This window comes from Mchenga conophoros, linkage group LG8 (genome assembly GCF_057382185.1).
Source record: "Mchenga conophoros isolate Kocher_MC1m ecotype Shallow Benthic linkage group LG8, M_conophoros_male_GT1.1, whole genome shotgun sequence".
Classification (NCBI taxonomy): Eukaryota; Metazoa; Chordata; class Actinopteri; order Cichliformes; family Cichlidae; genus Mchenga; species Mchenga conophoros.
In genome coordinates, this window is record NC_140533.1 from 26,084,847 (window position 1) to 26,104,424 (window position 19,578).

Here is a 19,578-nt window from a genome sequence, read left to right on the forward strand (position 1 = left end):
ATGTTGCCTGCCTCATATCCACATGGTGCACAGGCCTACGCCAGATCAACAGCTGTGTTTATCTAAGCTACAAGTCACTAATTACATTGTAAAATACTGGGGTTGGAGGTGAAAGGCAAAGCAAGAGAAATAAAATGTAATAACTAACCAAGAATCAGACAAAAGGCATTACCATCTCCTCACTGGGGCCTCATTAAAGTGCATGGCAGGTAAACAGATCTGAAAGTTACGATGAGGCCATCTAGCTACCTGTACATGCACAAACACACCCCCTAAACACATTTTCTGCCCCTTAAACAGTGTAGCAGGCTGGCTGCAATGATTGTGGCAGTCTGATGAAGATGACACTCTGGGGATTGTGGATAAATCAGGCCAATAACAAGGCCCCTGACGGTCTGCCCCCTTACTCTCCCGGCCAATAAAGCCATCTGATCATCCTTTCCAAGGCTCTGCTTTCACCACGCTTTGGAGGTTTGGATTTACGAGCTCATCAAAGCCAGATTGGGGATCTTTGGTTGCAACAAAGTGGGACAGAAAGCTGGGGTTTTATTTGAGGGGTTGACTTTATGGAAATGAAGGCTGAGTAAAAGCATTTACAAATCACATGTGCAAGGGCGACCGGTGAGAGCAGGAAGGCTGCTGTTGAAATGTTTAGTAGAACACAGACAGGGCACATTATTAGCTGGCAATACTGAATGTCTTTAATCTGAAAGTATTCTGTAGTGCCAATAAAAGGCCTACTAACGGAATTGGACTGCAGCGTTGGCAATCTAAAAGGTCTAATTCAAAGCAGGAAAAAAAACAACCATTCCTCTTGTTGTCACCTAAACACAAAGCGTGACAAAATTCCGACATGGAAAGACAGATAGGCCGGTGCGCCACACTTCACTGCACTGACGAATGCCTGAGTTTCCACATCCTCCGGGGATATTGAGCTGGTTTTCCAGTGACATGCTCGATACGCATGTTGGGTTGGAGGGGGAGGGGTGAAATCAAGAGTGTGTGACAGAATTTAGTGAAGCTTCAAACATGCACTGTCCAGAGGCTGTCACGGGAAAACATTAGGCTGAAGCTCAGGTCAGCAGCAATTATCATAAATCAATAGAGTGCTCGAGTGAGCAGCTCACTGCTCAGTAAAGATCAACGGCACAATCCAGACACCGATTCCTCATTCTTTCAATCCAGAACATGCTGTCATTTTAAATTTTACCTCTGGCTAATGTACACTAATGATGTGAAACAAATGTTTTCAAACTCAGTTTAAACATTACAATCTCACTGAGAGAGACAGGACTGAAGAGTACATTGAATATCTCTGCAAAGCTGATGCATCATTCAGATGGACTGGAGGATTATTGCCAACGGACAGCAGTATGAGCTCAAAGGAACACACATTAGTCAAACATGTTTGAAGGACACGCAATAAAACCAGCTAATTGATTCATTTACTGAAACCACAAGGTGCTCAAAGCTAATCTACAGAGCATTAATGCAGATCTCATACAAATGAAAATTTTATCAAATTTCTAACCGACAATGGAACCAAAAAACAAAAAAGAAATATCAAAATATATTCACACTTTCTGACTCTCCTGATTTTCTGAACTATCCAAAACTTTTACATTTACTTCAAAAATAGTCCAGAAATCTTATGTTTTTCTTTCACGTTTTATTTTTAGTAGTGGAAGGTTTGACATCTTTTGTCTTATCCAGTATGTAACATTTAGCCTATTCAGTAGTTTGTTTTTCACCCAAACAATGTCATTTGTGTTGAAACTGAAGATCATTAACATCAGTTCTCTGTTAATTATAACAATTAAATTCAATCAAAACAAAAATAAAAAAAAATAACAACCTCGAGACACTTTATAAGGTAAAGACCCTACAATAATAGAAGGAAAACCACAACAATCAGAGAACCCCTATGGGTGAGCAATTTGCGTCAGTGGGAAGGAAAAACTTCCTTTTAACAGGAATAAACCTCTGGCAGCATTAGGCTCGGGGAGTGGTAGCCATCTGCCACGACCGGATGGGGATAAGGGCAGGAAGACAGGATAAAGACACGCTGTAAAAGAGAGCCAGAAATTAATAAAAACTAATAATTCAGACTGGTGTATAAACACAGGGTGTGAAAAGACGGGAAGAAGAAATACTCAGTGCATCATGGGACGCCTCCAGTCGCCTAGACCTATTGCAGTGTAAGGTCTGTGTAAGTGAAGGTCTCCTGATCCAGCCCTAACCACAACTATAAGTATAATTGTGTCCTTCTGGTTAAAAACAATTCAAACCAGCTTTTGGTCTAGCTGAAGTTTTTCACTTTATGGAGGTGATCTCAGTCTGCTTCCAAACCAACTCTAAACCACCAAGTGGTTTGTTTATGTTAAGAATGTGATCCCGCCTTGATTCGACAAAGTGTACACGACAAGTCTGAGCTAAGCACCTTTCCGTGGCCACATATGCTTTGCATTCTGGGATGCAGCAGACTCCCATAGGAGTGCAGATCTCCCAGATAAATAATAAATGGCAGGAGTAAATTTTCCATTGTATACACTAGTCCAGAACACAGCACCTATCTATGCAGACATTAAGCATGTGGTTTGTATTGTATTTTGCACAACTCTGTTGCTTGTGAAGCTCGCACACAAGAATTTCACTCACATGTGCTGTACCAATGTACCTGCACATGTGATGTGACAATAAAAGTGATTTGATTTGATTTGTAGGCAGGGACACATTTTGGTTTGCTTTAACTTTTTCCCTGAGAAAAGAAACCGAATCACAGGAAAAAGCTACAAATTTACAAATTTGCCAACTGATTTGGACCACATTAAACTATAGTGTGAAGAACCCTTTAGCGTGTTAGTCTGAGACACACATGCACTATTTCAAACCTGTTTCCTGGGTGACTAAATATGTACAACAACCAATTATTAATAATCATGAAAAAAAAATCAAAGTATCCCTGTGTTTCTTTCAAGTTCTCGTGGCAGGATATAAATGAAAACAGTCCATACTGCACCTTTAATTGGCAGTTATTTTGAAATTCGATCACTTTCAATCTCTGAAAATGTGATTTTGTGTTTGATTTGTTCAGATACTTGTGTCAGATTTTCCCTCATTAGCCTCTTAAATTCTTTCCACTATCAAGGACCTGTGGTTTGTAATTTGCCATGTTTTAAAGGCGACAACGACAACAAGGCTACAGGGTGGCCATGTCTGTTGCATCTCTAATTTATAACATTTTCAATTTCATTCAAGTGAAATTAAATTAGTGAGAATTAGTGAGGATACAGCCAAGTGGAAAATGAATCTGCCTGTGAGCCACACTTCAGTTGCCATGGAGAAAGTTTTCACATTATCCAAAAGCATTGTGGGCTGTAAGATATTTATAGGCTACAATCAATCTCACAGCCTTGAATTTTATCCATTTATTTTTATTTTATTTAAATCTGCCATTTCTTTAAAAGTCAGCTTCATAGTTTAAGGAGGTTTAAAGATCAGAAACTTAGGTACTAAATAATGAATAACATGGAAGTTTGAGAATATGATATACTACAATATAAAATAAAGACTTTTTTGCCATATAACCAGTGTCATATAAAAAAAGACACATGAAGAGTTTCATCATTACAGGTTTCTCTGAGAACAAAGGAGGCACATTTCTTTCAAACCCAGCGGTGGGATTGTTACAAAAAAGTTAAACTTTCCTTTGATCAGTTACAGACAGCTGCACTGAGTTTTGTGGAGGTGATAGCTTTTGATGATAACTAAAACACTTTGCAGGTTCAGATAGGATCAAAGGATTACAGATCATGTAGCTGCTGATGTCTAGAAGAAGACAGATCAGTTCTGGGCAGTTAAACAGAGAGGAGGCAGTGTTAGCCTTGCACTAAGTAGCCCACTATTCACAAGAGGGCTATAAAGGAGGGCTCTCCATGTCAGAGTCTTCCCCAAAAAGACTTAAATTATTGCTGCACTTCTTATTGCCTGAAGACACGACTCACCCAACGGGAAACAGTACAAAATAATAAAATAAAGCTCTTTATCCTTTAAAGATATTTTCATTTAGCTCCTGCCCAGACAAGCCCCCTGTGGCTGCGCTGTTAAAGCTGACTGCCCAAGACATAACGCTCGCCACGTCTGATAAACCCACTGCTATGGAGAGTATGTAAAGCTTTGGAAAGCAATTAAGGCGGAAGCTCAGAATACACGAGAGGGGGGTGTCTCTTTTCTCGTCATTGTCCCTGCTCTGACAAACGCTGACAGGTACTGTGATGTGGATGGCTGAGCTTGAATTTATGAAATATTCATTTTAACAGAGTGAAGGTGGGGGTGGCCTATGTATAATTTATAACATCTGTATTTATGTTGAGATGTCATGTGCTTTTTTTTTGGGAATCTTCATGCTTTCATTTCTCAAAGTGGTAAAAATCAGATTGCTTTCAATGTGGCAGGCTTCAGTGTTGTCAGTGCAGGACTGCACAGACATGGATGCAGAGCAATCACTGGTATTGCGCTCAGTAGCACAACACAAGCAGGAAGATGAGGCGAGTGTGAGCACGTGAATACAGGGGCTGAAGGGTAGAGGATTAAATGAAGCAGTAGAGGACTTCTTGCCCCTCCCCCTGCACCAGTCCATTCCTCTAGCTACACCAGGTTTATTGTACATTATGGTAATTTAAAGGAATAAAGCAACAGCACAGACACAGAAAATACAATGATCTCCCGATTCCGACCAGCAGCATCGGCACTATGAGCGGCCACTCAACCTGTGTTTAGGAGACTGTGCAGATTCACAGATTGTAGGGGGATTTTTTTGTTGTTTGATGGAGCAAACTGAGTGGTTTTATAATAAATCCACAGAGCAAACGGAGAAACAAGAAGTGTGTCTGAGCCGCAGTCATACAATGACAGCCCTGGCACTGTGGTCTCGACTGGCATAAGGCAGTCTGGTGTGCCAGGTGCTGATAAGGGGATTGCTTGGCACAGCAGATCATACTCCGTCTGGGATGTTTGTTTGAGTAACAGCGTGGTACATACAGGAGTCAATTCTGCTGTCACACCACTATTTGATTTTGTGTGTCACTGCATGCATATCGCATGAGCGAATGGGCATGCGACTGTGTGTTAAGCGCAAACTGCACGCCTAGCTTTAATGCTGACAGAGGGCAAGATTAAATACCCCTCTTCCACCTCAGCAATGCTGTGATGTTTGCTTAGGTGGGGAAGCTTCAAATCCTCTGGGCTTTCCCTTCATTATCAAAGCCTGCTTATCCTGTGAGATACAAGATAAGATTCTCCTGAGGGAGCGGTTGAGCCAACACCCGTCCTGCGAGCTTGTGGGAAAAGCCTGCAAAGGGTCAAACGGATCGATAAGGTCAGCCAATCAATCCTGTACAAAAGTTAATATGGCTTGGATAACCCTTTCATGTCTGAGAGGTTGGAGAGAATGTTTGAGAAAGGTAGGGATGAAAGCAACATGGTGCAAAGGAATCTGCCCACGCGAAGGTAATGTAATGACAGGCTGGGAAAAAGCACGTGAGTGCCAATCACATGACTCCAAATGTAGGCTATAGTCTGTAAGATGTGTGTAGAGTGTGTACACACTGCACGCCCACAAACTGCTGACAGACTGACAGTATTGCCGTTTGGCTGTCAATCAAAAGAAGCATTTTGAAGCATCCGGGCGATTTGCATTTCGTGTCCTCAATTTGATACGCAGAAAGAGCCACAGTCCACATTCTCAGACTCATGTCTTTATCTATCAAAGTAAATGAAAAAAATAACAAGTTGTACTCTGCACGCTAAGCCGACACGTGTCAGCGAATGCGACGTAATCACAACAAGACACTGACATTCTCGCCTGAAGGAGGTGTCATCAAACCGCTGACGCATGAATGCAGAGAAACACACACCAGCAATCAATATTCATAACAGATCATTTGCAGCATATATAGCTGGAAGAAAAAGCAATAAATACTGATTTCATGTGTTTCTTTTGTCCCATCAACAGTCTAAAATCTGAAGTTATTTAACTGTAATTGTACAAACCAGAGAAAAGGCGTCGCATTTGAGAAGCTGGAACATGCATTTGGCGTTAGCTTGACAAATGACAAATTATTGCTGTTAATCAACAATATATTAGTCAACTAATTGATACAGCAGCAGGAGGCAAAGCTTGCAGGCGAGCCAAAACAGGAAGCGCAGAAAAGAAATGAAAATAAAAATAAATAAATAAACAATTGGTTCAGTTTTTTTCATTTCAGTTCACTTTTCATTTCAATTAACACACATGTAAAACTGTGAAATGTTTAAATGTGTGACACGGAAGAAGGTAAACATACAAAAGAATCCAAATCACTTGATCAAGAAATATTGAAGAACAGTTAACTCATTCTTGCTATGTGTTTACGTCTCCCAGTATCAGATGCTTGATCCACAGACTGTATAAAAAATGAACACAACCTTTTAGCATTTGAAAAGTCAAGTGAAATCAATGCACAGTGCTTTAAATGTGCATTCTTTTTCATGACCAGCAGTGAGTCACATGAGTCCATATGAGGTTATAGTCTCAACTGACTATACGATAAAGATGGGTAGCTTTGGGGCGTGACTACCTGCTCCTTTGATGCCTGGTTTATAAAAACAAAGATGGCGATGGCTAAAACGCTGACCATGAGCCCTCAATATGGCTACTTGCATCGTTCATGTACAGTCTGAATTATTCCCAATATGTAAGGAAAGTCTAAGCTTAGTCCAAGCCAATCTTAACATCTAGCTGAACAATCTAGGTACAACTAATTCACTTCATATTTACAGTCCACTGACACCTGCAGAGACCTCACAGTTAAAGCAGGTGTGATTAACTTCAAAGCCTGCAAAGCAAAAACATCAAAGACATGGCTCAATTACATGAGGACACATCTGCATTATGGTGGTGCTTTTAATTTAACACAAAGAACATCTCTGTTATTGCCCCAAAACCCAGACTCACCTTTAATTCTAAATTAGAGATCTACTTATCTTATCTGGTAACTGTGCGAGAGTTGCGTGGGTGAAAACTCAGACAAAAAAGAGAAGCGGCAGAAAGATATTCACCCTAAGAGATAGAGAATAATGCTAATAGTACAAGATTATATCAGGTCCAAAAATACCTCGGCGCTTGTATAACTTGGAGTACAGGCTGAGCTTTTCTAGTCTCACAGGTTATTCATATGCAGAACAAAAGCTGGTGAATATCAATGAGAGCACGACTTGGGTCTGGAAACAAGAAGAACCTCATGATCTTGTTTCAAGGGCCGTAATCAGATAATAGCTGTTGATGACTGGAAATCGGAGGTATTTACAATAACAGATGTTTGCAATTAGGAACCCTTTTGCTGTCAATGAATACCATAAAAGGATATTTTTTTGCATGAATTCAGGACAAGTTTTAGAGGATGTAAAAGGACGACTAAAAGAGAAGGAAAATATAAAATCAGTGACAACAGGGGGGCTTTTCATTAGTTTGGCAGCACTAAATCACCAATAAATTTCCCATGATATCAGTGTAATACTGACACATCTGATTTACATTTCAAGCTGACATATCTGATTCATCATCTACTGAGATTCAGTCAGACTCTTACTTTCTGGAGGAAGAGGACGATTCTCTGAACCATTTCAGCTCGCTGCTCCTCCAGGCTGAAGAGCGTCCGCGGCGTGCGGATGAAGACCTTTGTTTTGCCGTAGGCCACGTCGTGGTCGAACCCACAGCCCTGCAAGAGCCTCTTGACTGCATCTTTGTCTGATGGCAAGTCGTGGTTTGGCCAGGTAAACTCGGAGATCATCTTATATCTGGAGGAAGGACAAAGTGTTTGCATGAAGAAATGTGCACTGTGTGTCAGCAGATTTATGACTTTAAATTTAGATCATTGTGGGAGGAATTAAATAGGATCTGGATAATTCTATATATATATTTCACTTTGCTGAGGACTTCTTTCTGTCCTAATGAATCTCCCATCAGCCCCAGCTGTACATTGCATTTGTTTACGATGCCAATATGTCAAATCAAGATGGTACTTTATACCTGCTAAACATCAACATATTAGCAATGCTATAGTTAAATTCAGAGAACATTTTCTAGATATATTTTCAGCATCAGATTACATAGATATAACAAGTCCTGGGTTCAAAAACAAACAGTTAAACTCCTTCTAATCTTCTCTATACTTCTTCATCGACACTCTCAAAGCAAACGTCGCATCATCATCTTCTATTACTTCCTATTTAATTGCAGACTTTAGGGGTGGTTGCCGGAGTTCAGGATGCCATCACTGCTGCCAGATCAAATCAACAGTTTTCAAAACTTTGCCACGTAACAGCTGCGATCTGAGTCATTTCACAGCTGATCCACTGGTAAGGCTGTGATATAATGCCATCACCGAGGAGGACTGGAGTAATGGAGTTGGATGCCTTGTTAGCATGTTATGCAAAAGTCTCATTATTTAATCCTCAATCCAGCAGGATTTCTAGGAGGGCAGTGGGTGAATGTGACAGCTGGGGAATAAGGGTGAGGCACAAGTATGTGTACTATTTTGGAGTGTTAGTTAATACACTGTACACTGTGTAAGTATGGGATTGATCGCATTATGTTCCATTAGAACAAAACAATCTTACAATTATTATATCTTCTATCAGCAGTGATCAGTTCCCAATAAGTGATATTTGACTTGTATTTTTAATTAAAAAAAAGAACGTGAAGCTTAAAATGTCAGAGGACGAGTGCTATCGGAGGACTCTAAGAATCCACATCTGTCCTGTAACAGTCTTTAAAGTTTAACCCTGAGCTTTTGTTCTGCTTTGGCCTCATTACAGAAATGTAATGAGGCCAAAGCAGAACATTCTTATGAACGCTGCTGCGTGCAAGACTTTAAACTGTCGAGATTATGGATCTCTTTGATTGCAGATTTGTATTATTAATTTAGCATCCAGTGAAATGTTAATATGTCCATTGTTAATATGTTGATAAGTTCTAAGACCCCAAGTAATGTCTCTGGATATCTCTTTTGTGTTGAAACACAAACAGATTAAAAGAACAGCACACATGAAAAGCCAGAATCAGCTGGTTTTGCAGCCTGTTGTCAAAAACTAGCTCTAGATATAAAACAGGCAAATTTAGCAGATGTTTTGGTCAACGGGTGAAAGAAATGCACTATACATCACTACTTGCAGTACATGCATACGTCATACTGTTGTATACAGCCTATACTACCCGCCTGTCACAGGATAGTTAACAGCAGCGCAGAGTCAACAGAACAAACAAGAACTAAACAAGCTCTTGTGAGTTACCCAAGTCCCACTGGGGGCATCACGATGGACTGCACCAATAAAACAATGCACTGCAGCACCGTGACAGTCAGACACAGGTAATGCACAGAGAATCCAATTACATTTAAAAATAAAGACCCCTGCCTTGCAGACTAAATGGTGTCCCTCTGAAACTCCCCAGGTGTCTGTGTCATGTTAAAATAACCACAGAGAACAAAATATACTTGAAGGATAAAAAGTAAAGGTATGCAGGATCCTTAATTTACTGTTATTGGATGATTATTATTAGTGGAAGCAGCAAGTCTATGTCAGAATCCGCTAAGGTGATTTTCTATTCTGGCTGGTTTTATTACTATGTGCATATTAGTATTGTCTACCAGGTGTGTTTTTAAAGTGCTATATAAATAAATAAATAAATAAATAAATAAATGATGATGATGATGATGATGATGATGATGATGATATTCTGCCTTACATGTAGCAGTAGGTAATAAGTTTCTTAAAGCTCTGTTTGAATGCACTAAACGTACTGGAATGTACTAAGTCTTTAAATTCAATCTTTTAACTTTTATTATTTATAATAGTTATGGTAACATTATGTTTTTTTTTCTTGCTAATAACTTTTGTTTCATGTTTCATGATCAAAAAAGTGTTTTAATGAACGATTTTCAACTTGGTCAAATATGTTAGATTTCTTGACTAAATTCCTGTATTGATTTAAGCCTCAGAGGCCAGTTATTGCACCTCCAGTTGCAAGCAATTTAGAACTAATTAGAATGTAAACAGGTTTGCAACATGTCGAAGCTTTTGCCTATGAATAAACCATGAGTTTTTAACACAGGTCACTGACTAGTACTTGCTGTTTGTTTGTTATTGTGCCACATTAAAACTGGGTAATTCTTCAACAAATTAAGATGCCCTATCAGCATCCCTCTTCAGTAATTATAATCAAATGTGGGTGTTTTAGAATTGCTTTTAATCAAAAGGACAAAACATTACGCTAAATTACTGTTTAAAAAAAGAAGACACTGGAGGGATTATTTTGGAATAGCTGCTAGAGATGCAGCTGATTAGTTGATTGGATGCTGATTAGGTTACACAACACAATATTTACACCCCACAGTCAAGACTTTTTGTGCAATATCCTTGATGCCTGATCGACGCACAGCTTCAGGGGTTCAATAACATTTTAATAATAGTGTTTCAGGTGAGGGAAGCTCAGTCTCTTATTGCACAAACATTTTAAAGCTAATCTGAGAAGAAAATGTTTTTAAAAAAAATGAATCATGCACCACAAACCTTCAATCTACCATACTTTCATCTAGCATGAAAAATACATCAAACTATGATTTATAATTGTGGTCATTTTTCTCAATGGTCTTGCTTAATTGACTGAACCAAATTAATTTACTGCTCACTGAGGAAAAAAAACTTCAACGTGCAATTAGATCAGGACCACTTGATCTTTAATTAAATGATTTGGTCTGTTGTTGTTCTAATGCGTTGTTGGCATGTGCTGCTGTTCGAAAGCAAGATTTGCTGCATTCACACTCAGCCCCTTGGGGACTAAAAGAATTAGGAATCCAACCAGTTTTAGATTTGTAAAAAAAAATAAATATGCGGAGCTACCCGCTGTGGCGAACCCTTGTGAATAAATGAGTAATTGAAAGTAGGTTATTTTTCTTCTACTTGGACAATACTCATGCTTCAAAGGCCTAAAATTTATATTCATGTGTGTGTTTATTTTGAAATATTGTATTAAATTTGTCACATTTGATTGTTTTCTTATGGATGTTGTGTAAATGTGCAACACACGCTTGGAAATACTGCGATGGTTTTGATTCCTTCATATGCATACAAGTTGTAAACCATCTGGGATGCAGTGTTGGTAAGGTTAAGTGTTTCCCAGCACTGAATATTTGATGTCCCGTGGACATGGTCAGGACGGATGATTGAGTGGTGCTCTCCCTCTCCAACCGCCTGCGATATTGCAAAGAGTCAACCATCTGCATGTAGGAATGTCTGCTCAAACTGACCCCAGCATTTTGGCTATGTGAAAAAATTTCTGTACGTTACAGAAACGGTTCACAGAAATGTGTTTATGAGGACATTTAGGGCAAAGAAATAGGCTCCAAATTCATGCAGCTGCTCATTTTACACCAACAACTGTCACTTTAAAGAAGACTGTGGAGTCTTAAAAGTAGCCTCGGCCTCAGCTTTCAAAGGGGGTGAGGAAATGACAGAGTCTGTAAATACGTAACATCATGTTTACTCTGCCATGATAATACCCCAGGACACTCTCACGAAAGAGTCTAAATCTTAAGAGTTTGACTTCTGGGTGAATATTCATATGTGTGGGTGACACAGATTTATATGACTATTTTGTAGCTCATATTCAGGTAAATCTGATCTATTTAATACTTTTACAAGCCATAAATGTCAAAATATTGTTAAATTCAACTTCTCACATGCAAGAAATTGCTGCTTTTTTCCACACCGTTTGTATGGGCTAGTGTGATAGATAGAAAACAGTAAAAAATGGCACCTAACATTTTATAGGCAAAAAGATGAATCAAAAACATAAATGAAGGATCAATCGACATAGGTGGTTTCAGCCTTTTAAGTGGAAAGTAAAGCCCTTTAAAGTATCCATATATAATTCACTCAAACATCTTTAATCATAGGGCAGAGGTGCTTTGAAAGACTGTGTTTTAGCGCACCTTTGTAGGAAGCGAGGGTACGTCTGTCTGTTGGCGAATCCAGCGCGACGCACTCTGACGTTCTCCAGCAGCCCGAGGTATTCCACCTGATGACGGCAGCGCTCATGCTCAAAGAGCAGAGGGGACTTGACATCATTGGGCTTGATGCAGCGAACGTAGTAGGGTTCCTGTACAGAGCAACACAAGGTGGATTTACACACCAGCCAATGTTTTCTACTGTAGTTCAAACTGCAGTGGTGATATACAGTAACTATATGCTCTTCTGTAACAGACGTGTATTCGCACGGACACCAGGAACAGCAAATAAAGGAGGGCTGGGAAGTTGGTCTCGCACATTAGGGCTTCACCTCATGAATGCTGTTAGATATTATTCATATTTTTCAGGTATTTGCATGTGGGGAATAAAACGAATGCCCGTAACATTCTTTTGCATAACTTTCAGATATACTACTGACAAACAAAGCACAGTTTTGTGCAATGATTTCTTCCAAATTAAACCATATCTGGAAGATAACAGGAAGTATCAGAATCAGAAACTTTATTGTCATTGTCATGAGAACAACGAAATTAAGAATGGTCCCCGATCATTGCATCATCCCTAGCAATATCAAAATATAAATAAAACAATAAAATTCAATAAATAAAATAGATAGAATACTTAAAATACTAATAAGATATAACAGTAAAACATTCACATACATTCCCACACACATGCTTCAGACCGTGCATAGATTAACACAAGAGTGGCGTGATGGACATTTTTTTGTAGTATTCAGATGTGTTATTGCAGTTGGATAACAGCTGTGTTTGAGTCTATTAGTCCTTGCTCTGATTGCCCTGTACCGTCTGCCTGAGGGCAACAGTTCGAACAGGGAGTGGCCAGGATGTGAGGTGTCTTTTATGATGTTTTGGGCCTTTTTAAAACAGTGGGCGTTGTGTAGAACTTCCAGTGTGGGGAGAGGGCAGCCAGTGATCTTTTGGGCGGTGTTAATGATCCCTTGGAGTGCTTTCCTCTGAGCCCCTGTGCAGCTAGTGTACCAGATGCATATGCAGTAAGTTAGAACACTCTCAATGGTGGCTCTGTAGAAGGACACCAGCAGTTTCTGTGTGATGTTATTCCTCCTGAGAATTCTCAGGAAGTACAGTCTCTGTTGGGCCTTTTTCAGCAGCTCGGAGGTGTTCACACTCCAGGAAAGGTTCTCCTCTATATTGACTCCCAGGAAGCGGAAGCTTGCCACCCTTTCTACACAGTCCCCATTTATGAATAGTGGTTGGATCTCTGCCTTTTTCCTTCTGAAGTCTATTATGAGTTCTTTGGTTTTTGAAGTGTTGAGGAGGAGGTTATTGGCCTTACACCATGACGTCAGCTGCTCCACCTCGTCTCTGTACGTAGACTCGTCTCCCTTGGAAATGAGCCCCACCACTGTGGTGTCATCTGCAAATTTCACAAAGATGTTGCTGTGGTGGCGAGGAGTGCAGTCGTGTGTGTAGAGAGAGTAGAGCAGTGGACTGAGCACACAGCCCTGGGGTGAGCCAGTGCTGAGACTCAGGGCTGAGGATGTGTGATGGCCAACTCTGACTCTCTGTCTACGGCCCGAGAGGAAGCTATTGATCCACATGCAGGTGCTGTATGGAAGCCCCAGGTCTTGTAGCTTGGCCACCAGTTTGTGTGGAAGGATGGTGTTAAAAGCTGAGCAGTAATCCACGAAGAGCATCCGCACATAGCTACCATGCTCTTCCAGGTGAGTTAATGCAGCATGGAGTGCTGTGGCTACAGCGTCTTCCGTGGATCGGTTTGCTCTGTAGGCAAACTGGTGTGGATCCAGGCTGCGGGGCAGGGCTGCTGTGATGTGTCTGCGGACCAGCTTCTCAAAGCATTTCATTACCACTGGGGTGAGTGCCACCGGTCTGTAGTCATTCAGGCCGGTGATGTGGGGCTTCTTAGGCAAGGGGACTATGGTGGAGGACTTCAGGCAGAGTGGGACAGTCGCCTGTGCGAGGGATTTGTTGAAGATCCTGGTGAAGATCCCAGCCAGCTGTCCTGCACAATCCCTCAATATTCGACCTGGCACACCATCAGGACCCGCCGCCTTCCTCGGGTTAACAGCCTGCAGCATGCGCCTCACCTCGTGCTCTTCCAGGGTGAGGGTGGTGCTGCTATGGGTGGCGTGTTGCTGCTGTGGCTCCAATACCTCCGGTACCCTGGTCTCAAAGCGGGCAAAGAAGATATTCAGCTCCTCTGCCAGCTCCAGGTCACCGTCCGCAGCTCCGAGATTGATCTTATAGTTGGTTAGGTGCTGGATGCCTTGCCACACCTGCCGGCTGGTATTACTCTTCAAATGGTCCTCGATCCTCCTCCTATAGTCCCCCTTTGCCTCTCTGATGCCTCTCTTCAGTAGTTTGGGCAAGTAGTTTGGGCAAGTAGTTTTTATTAATATTTAGCATCTCTGATGAAGATGATTCCTTTAATACAATCTTTATTTGCCCCTAAACATGAACATTTTCTTTAAGTCTGGTCATTTACTTCATGTACTTGAGAGTAATATGTAAAGTAAGGTTGAACAGTTTAAAAAATAAAACTTGCAGTATTGCATATCAGCAAGTGTACACAGGTCGTGTCATTTAACAGGATTTGTAGTCAGAATCTTTCTCTTCACTTTAATTCCTTCTTAGGAACACGTATAGGGTTATAATCCACTGGCTCAATATGAATATTATCTGATGCAGCACTTATGAAAGGTTCACCTTGGAGGCGAGGTTCTCCACCAATGAGATCATTGAATTTTTGAAGAGTGTTGCAGCCGTCAGCGGTCGCTTGGTGACCTCTGTGATCCTCAGTTTGCCCTCAGGCCACATGGCCTTAAGTACTGAGTTGGAACTGGACAGAGAAAAAGTAAAGAGAAAAGATCAACATTTACAAGACTACTGAGCAAAAAGAGAAGCAGCAGAATTTAATATTCGTCCATGTTAAATGTGACATATGTGTAACATTTCAACAAGATTTTCTAATCAAATCCAAGCATGACATTTAATGAGACCTATTATGGTCAAGACTGCACACTGCATCACTGGATGCTTGTGCATCCCTGTCCATATGCATGATAAATAAAACTAGATTGTTCAAATTTATATCCATATCTGTTAAGACTGATATAATACAATTATAGAAGACTGAGTTGTCCCTGAGTTGTCGTAATAGGACACAACCATCTATTGTCACAGTGACCTTCTGGGGGAAAAAGGGACATCACATCATCATCTTCTCTAATTTTGTGAATTTTTGTCATAATTAGCATCTGAATTCTTGGGTCATGGCTAAAAACATCTTTTTGTGTTCAGCCTTCTGGATGACCTTAACCTCTGATTACTTAAATCCAATCAATTCACCCTTGAATCCAAGAGCTGCTGTTTCTGTTTAGGAAATATCACATTCAAGTGAAGTACAGACGGACAGCATGAAATTATAATGCCTCCAGCAATGCTTGGGCCCAGCCTGGATGCATATTGGAGGCATTCTCATAAGGATAACAGCTCCATATGGCTACAACACTTAGCACATACTCTTCCAGCCAAAATTAACTGATCTGCTTTCAAAAATGTCATGATTCTGATTTGTGTTAAGAATACCATGAACATACATTAGACAGGTAAGCAATTAGTTGATCACATTTATATTCAGCACAAAAAAAAGCTGAAGAGGACTGGTGAAGAAGAGGAGGAGGAGGATAAGAGCAAGCTGGGAGAGGATTCATTGCACTAGTCGTTCTTTTCAGAGAGCTGTCATGTAATCAGCGTGCTAGAAAGTGAAAGAGACACTTTGAAGAGTGTGTGTGGAGGTGATTGAAAATTGAAGCAGTGTGTATTACTGTGTGTTGTGTTACCTGTTGTACAGCAGTCTCTTGAAATCCTGGAACAGAGTGTCTTTGTTCTTATCAATAAAACCCACCACTGAGTACCTGTAGAAATACAGACAGAGGTAAATGCAAAGAGAAAGTCTTCAGATGGTCCAAAATGCAGCTGCTCGCCTGCTAACTGGTACCAAATGGAGAGAGCATATAACCCCAGTTTTAGCTTCTCTACATTGGCTTCCTCTCTCCTACAGGATCCAATTTAAACTTTTACTTTTTGCTTTTAAGCCACTTAACCCCTGAGCCACTTCTTACCTGTCTGAGCTCCTTTCTGTTTATGCTCCAGGAAAAACCATGAGGTCTAGCTCAAAATTAATGCTGTCCATCCCACGGACTTATCTCAAATCTCGTGGCAATAGAGCCTTCTCTGTGGCGGTCCCAGACTGGAATAGTCTTCCCCTAAATATTCTGCACAAACACTTGATCAATTTAAATCACTACTAAAGACACATTTTTAACACACTATGACCCAAACATTTTGGTCTTATTTAATAGTCTTAATTACTGTTTTAATTATTTTATTGTCCTATCATTGTTTTATATTGTTACTATTGTTTTACATTGTTTCTTTTTAATGGCATTTTTATATTGTTAAGCACTTTGTGCAGCATCGTCTGTCTTGTACTTTGCTATATAAATAAATTGGACTGACAGACTGATTGTATGGCATCAGCAGTGATGTGGACACTGTAGTCCTCTGTTGTGCTGAAAAGAGAGCTGACTGCGAAAGCAAAGCTGTCGATTTACCCGTCATTGTACACTTCTACCTATGGCCATGAGCTCTGAGAACTGATATTACTGATATTCCACCACATTGACAGGATCCAGGTGGTGTGGTTTAGGTATCTGACTATGATGCTTCTTGGTTGCTTTCTGGACGAGGGGTTCTGGGTAAGACCTAGGGCAGGGGTGGGCATCTCCAGGCCTCGAGGGCCGGTGTCCCTGCAGGTTTTATATGTGTCCTTGAACCAACACAGCTGATTTAAATGGCTAAATTAGCTCCTGAACATGTCCTGAAGTTCTCCAGAGGCCTGTGTGTTGACCCAAGGTGAGATCTAAAACCTGCAGGACACCGGCCCTTGAGGCCTGGAATTGCCCACCTCTGACCTTGCGTAACCCATGAAATGATGGAGACACTGGTTTGAGAACACCTCAGGGTCCTCCTGGATAAGCTGGAAGAAGTGGCTAAGAAGAGGGAGGGGCTTATGTGCCTGGACTGTTACCCCCATGAGCCAACCAAGATAAGGATGGGTGGATGGATGGATCTGTGAATGTCTGATTTAGACAGCATCAGTTAAACAGGGAGACCACAATGTGGCCTCCAGCTGCAGTCTAAGGTGTGGAAGAGCAGCTTTAACATCAGGTGCAGGGAGTGAATGTCACGTGAATTTCAACTTCAGCATCAGGTGAGAGCAAGTGGGAGCACACCCTGAAGCACAAGTGGAAGGTAAGCTTGTTCTTTTCACCACAGCAGGACTGTAGTGGGGTGTTAATCTGAGAAGAGTGAGCAGGTGGGCTTTTATACACTAATCGTCAATAATAACGGACACTGTAGGATCAGCACACTGACAGCAGCTGGGACACTTTACCTAATCCAGTTATCCCAGTAATCTCTGTCCAGTGTTTTAAAGTGGTCGGTTAAATTTTATTGTTGTTTTTCAAATGATAATAATTAGAGATGGACCGATCCGATATTACGTATCGGTATCGGTCCGATACTGACCTAAATTACTGGATCGGATATCGGAGAAAAATAAAAAATGTAATCCGATCCATTAAATATCACGAAAGCACCTCACAAAACTTGCAACACGCCGTAACTCACCTCAGAACGTTAGCACGTCGGAGCAGTATGCATCACGTGATAGAGCAGCTGTGGCATGCCGGACCTGTAGGTGGTCTGGATAGCATTTGGAGCTTCGCTAGCAACCCGGCATTTCATCTCCGACAAAGTTATCCCCGAGAGAAGTAAAGCAAGTGTGTAAGTCCATCTCTGAATGTTTGTAAAGCATTCCTGCGTTAAGCTTAACAAGCCACTGCCTCTTCTCGCTGCTACTTCAATCATGAAACTGCTTAACGATCAGCTGATCGGCTTTTCTGTCTCGAGTCCGTGTCTCTAGTTTGCTTTTGGCCCACTTTGCACCAGAAAGAGGAAACCAGCGGCTGAACAACAGAAGCACGTTTAAGCTTGATCAGCTGTTGTTAGAATGTATTTAATATTACTTTCTACTCCAGGATCTTTTTCTACGTAGCTGACGCTGGTAACTGTGCAGGGGCGCATCTAGCAAAGTTTAGCCAGGGGGGCCGATAGGGCATTAACAGGGAAAAGGGGGCACAAAGACATACTTTTCTTTCTTATTCTCATTTAAAATGTCTAGCTTTTAATAAATAATTATCTGACACCCAAATTTTTAATTTGATGTAAAATGAATAGAAGTCAATTACTGTATATAGTGACTATTAAGTCTAATCTCCAAAAAGTTGATTCTGTTCATCTGGACGTAGCGTTTTGTGGGAGAAACGTTTCGTCACTCATCCAAGTGACTTCTTCAGTCTATTAAGTCTAATATATATACCCTAGTAAGCTATAGTACTTTTTCCTTTGGGAAGGTACCATCTGTGCAGTCTGCAATTTTGTTGAAGAAAGATGTTGAATCTATTTAATATTTCTTGAAAAATAATTGATTTCTGTGCATTTTTTTCACACTGCATCAAATTAAGGTTGATTACGTCGATTAAGCATCATGAGGTGGAGCGTGAGGGGTGGTTCCCTATTTTTTATTTATTTATTTTTGTTGTTGCTGGGAGTTGGAACCCTATTAGTTAGGTTGCTTAATATTTATGCTAAGTACTCTTTAAAATACCAGAATAGGGAGGATGGTGTAGGTTTAAGTTTATTAGATTGATCAGTATTGCTGAACTATGAAAATTTTTTTTTTTTGCATACAGGTATAACAGAATAGCTTTAGTGTAGTTGTTGTTTTAAACTTGAGTATGAACTTATACAAAATGCAGCAAGATATTTAAAAAACAGTTTTGTTGATTAAAAAACACTATATCGGATTCATATCGGTATCGGCAGATATCCAAATTTATGATATCGGTATCGGACATAAAAAAGTGGTATCGTGCCATCTCTAATAATAATTTTCATGTGAAAACTGTCAGGCTAATATTCAGATCCACTTTTTTTAGTTAATCAACAAGAAAATAAATGAACCTTTTTTAGAATCATTTTAAAAGCTTGTGGGAAGACACACCAACAGGTAGCTGTTAGTGGTGACAGCACTGAGGTTGTAAATGAATACAAATATTTAGAGACAGCGATCAAGGAAAATCTGTCATAGGATTCAAACATAAGTGCCATTTACAAGAAAGGAAACAGCAATTGTATCTCATCTGAAAGCTGCAACAGTTTGATTCAACTTGTATTTATATAGCACTAAATCCCAACAACATTTGCCACAAGGCACGTTATATTCTAAGGTAGTAATAGAAAACTCCAACAATCAGACGACTTTGAGCAGGCTCTTGGCAACAGTGGGAAGGAAAAACTCCCTTTTAAGAGAAAGAAACATCCGGCAATATCAGGCTCAGGGAGGGGGAGCCAAGAGCCGTGACTGGTTGGTGGTGAGGGGAGG

The 19,578-nt window shown here is 40.6% G+C and overlaps 1 protein-coding gene across 1 annotated transcript in view; it reads right to left on the reverse strand.

Moving 5' to 3' along the window:
* Positions 1-19,578, reverse strand: part of myo1d (myosin 1D) — a 125,164-nt gene that overhangs the window by 54,919 nt on the left and 50,667 nt on the right. Inside the window, exons 13-16 of the mRNA XM_085285242.1 lie at positions 15,911-15,985; positions 14,775-14,907; positions 12,030-12,196; positions 7,629-7,836 (exon numbers count right to left, since the gene is read on the reverse strand). Coding sequence (XP_085141368.1) covers positions 7,629-7,836; positions 12,030-12,196; positions 14,775-14,907; positions 15,911-15,985 — 583 coding nt within the window. The remainder of the gene's footprint in view (positions 1-7,628; positions 7,837-12,029; positions 12,197-14,774; positions 14,908-15,910; positions 15,986-19,578) is intronic.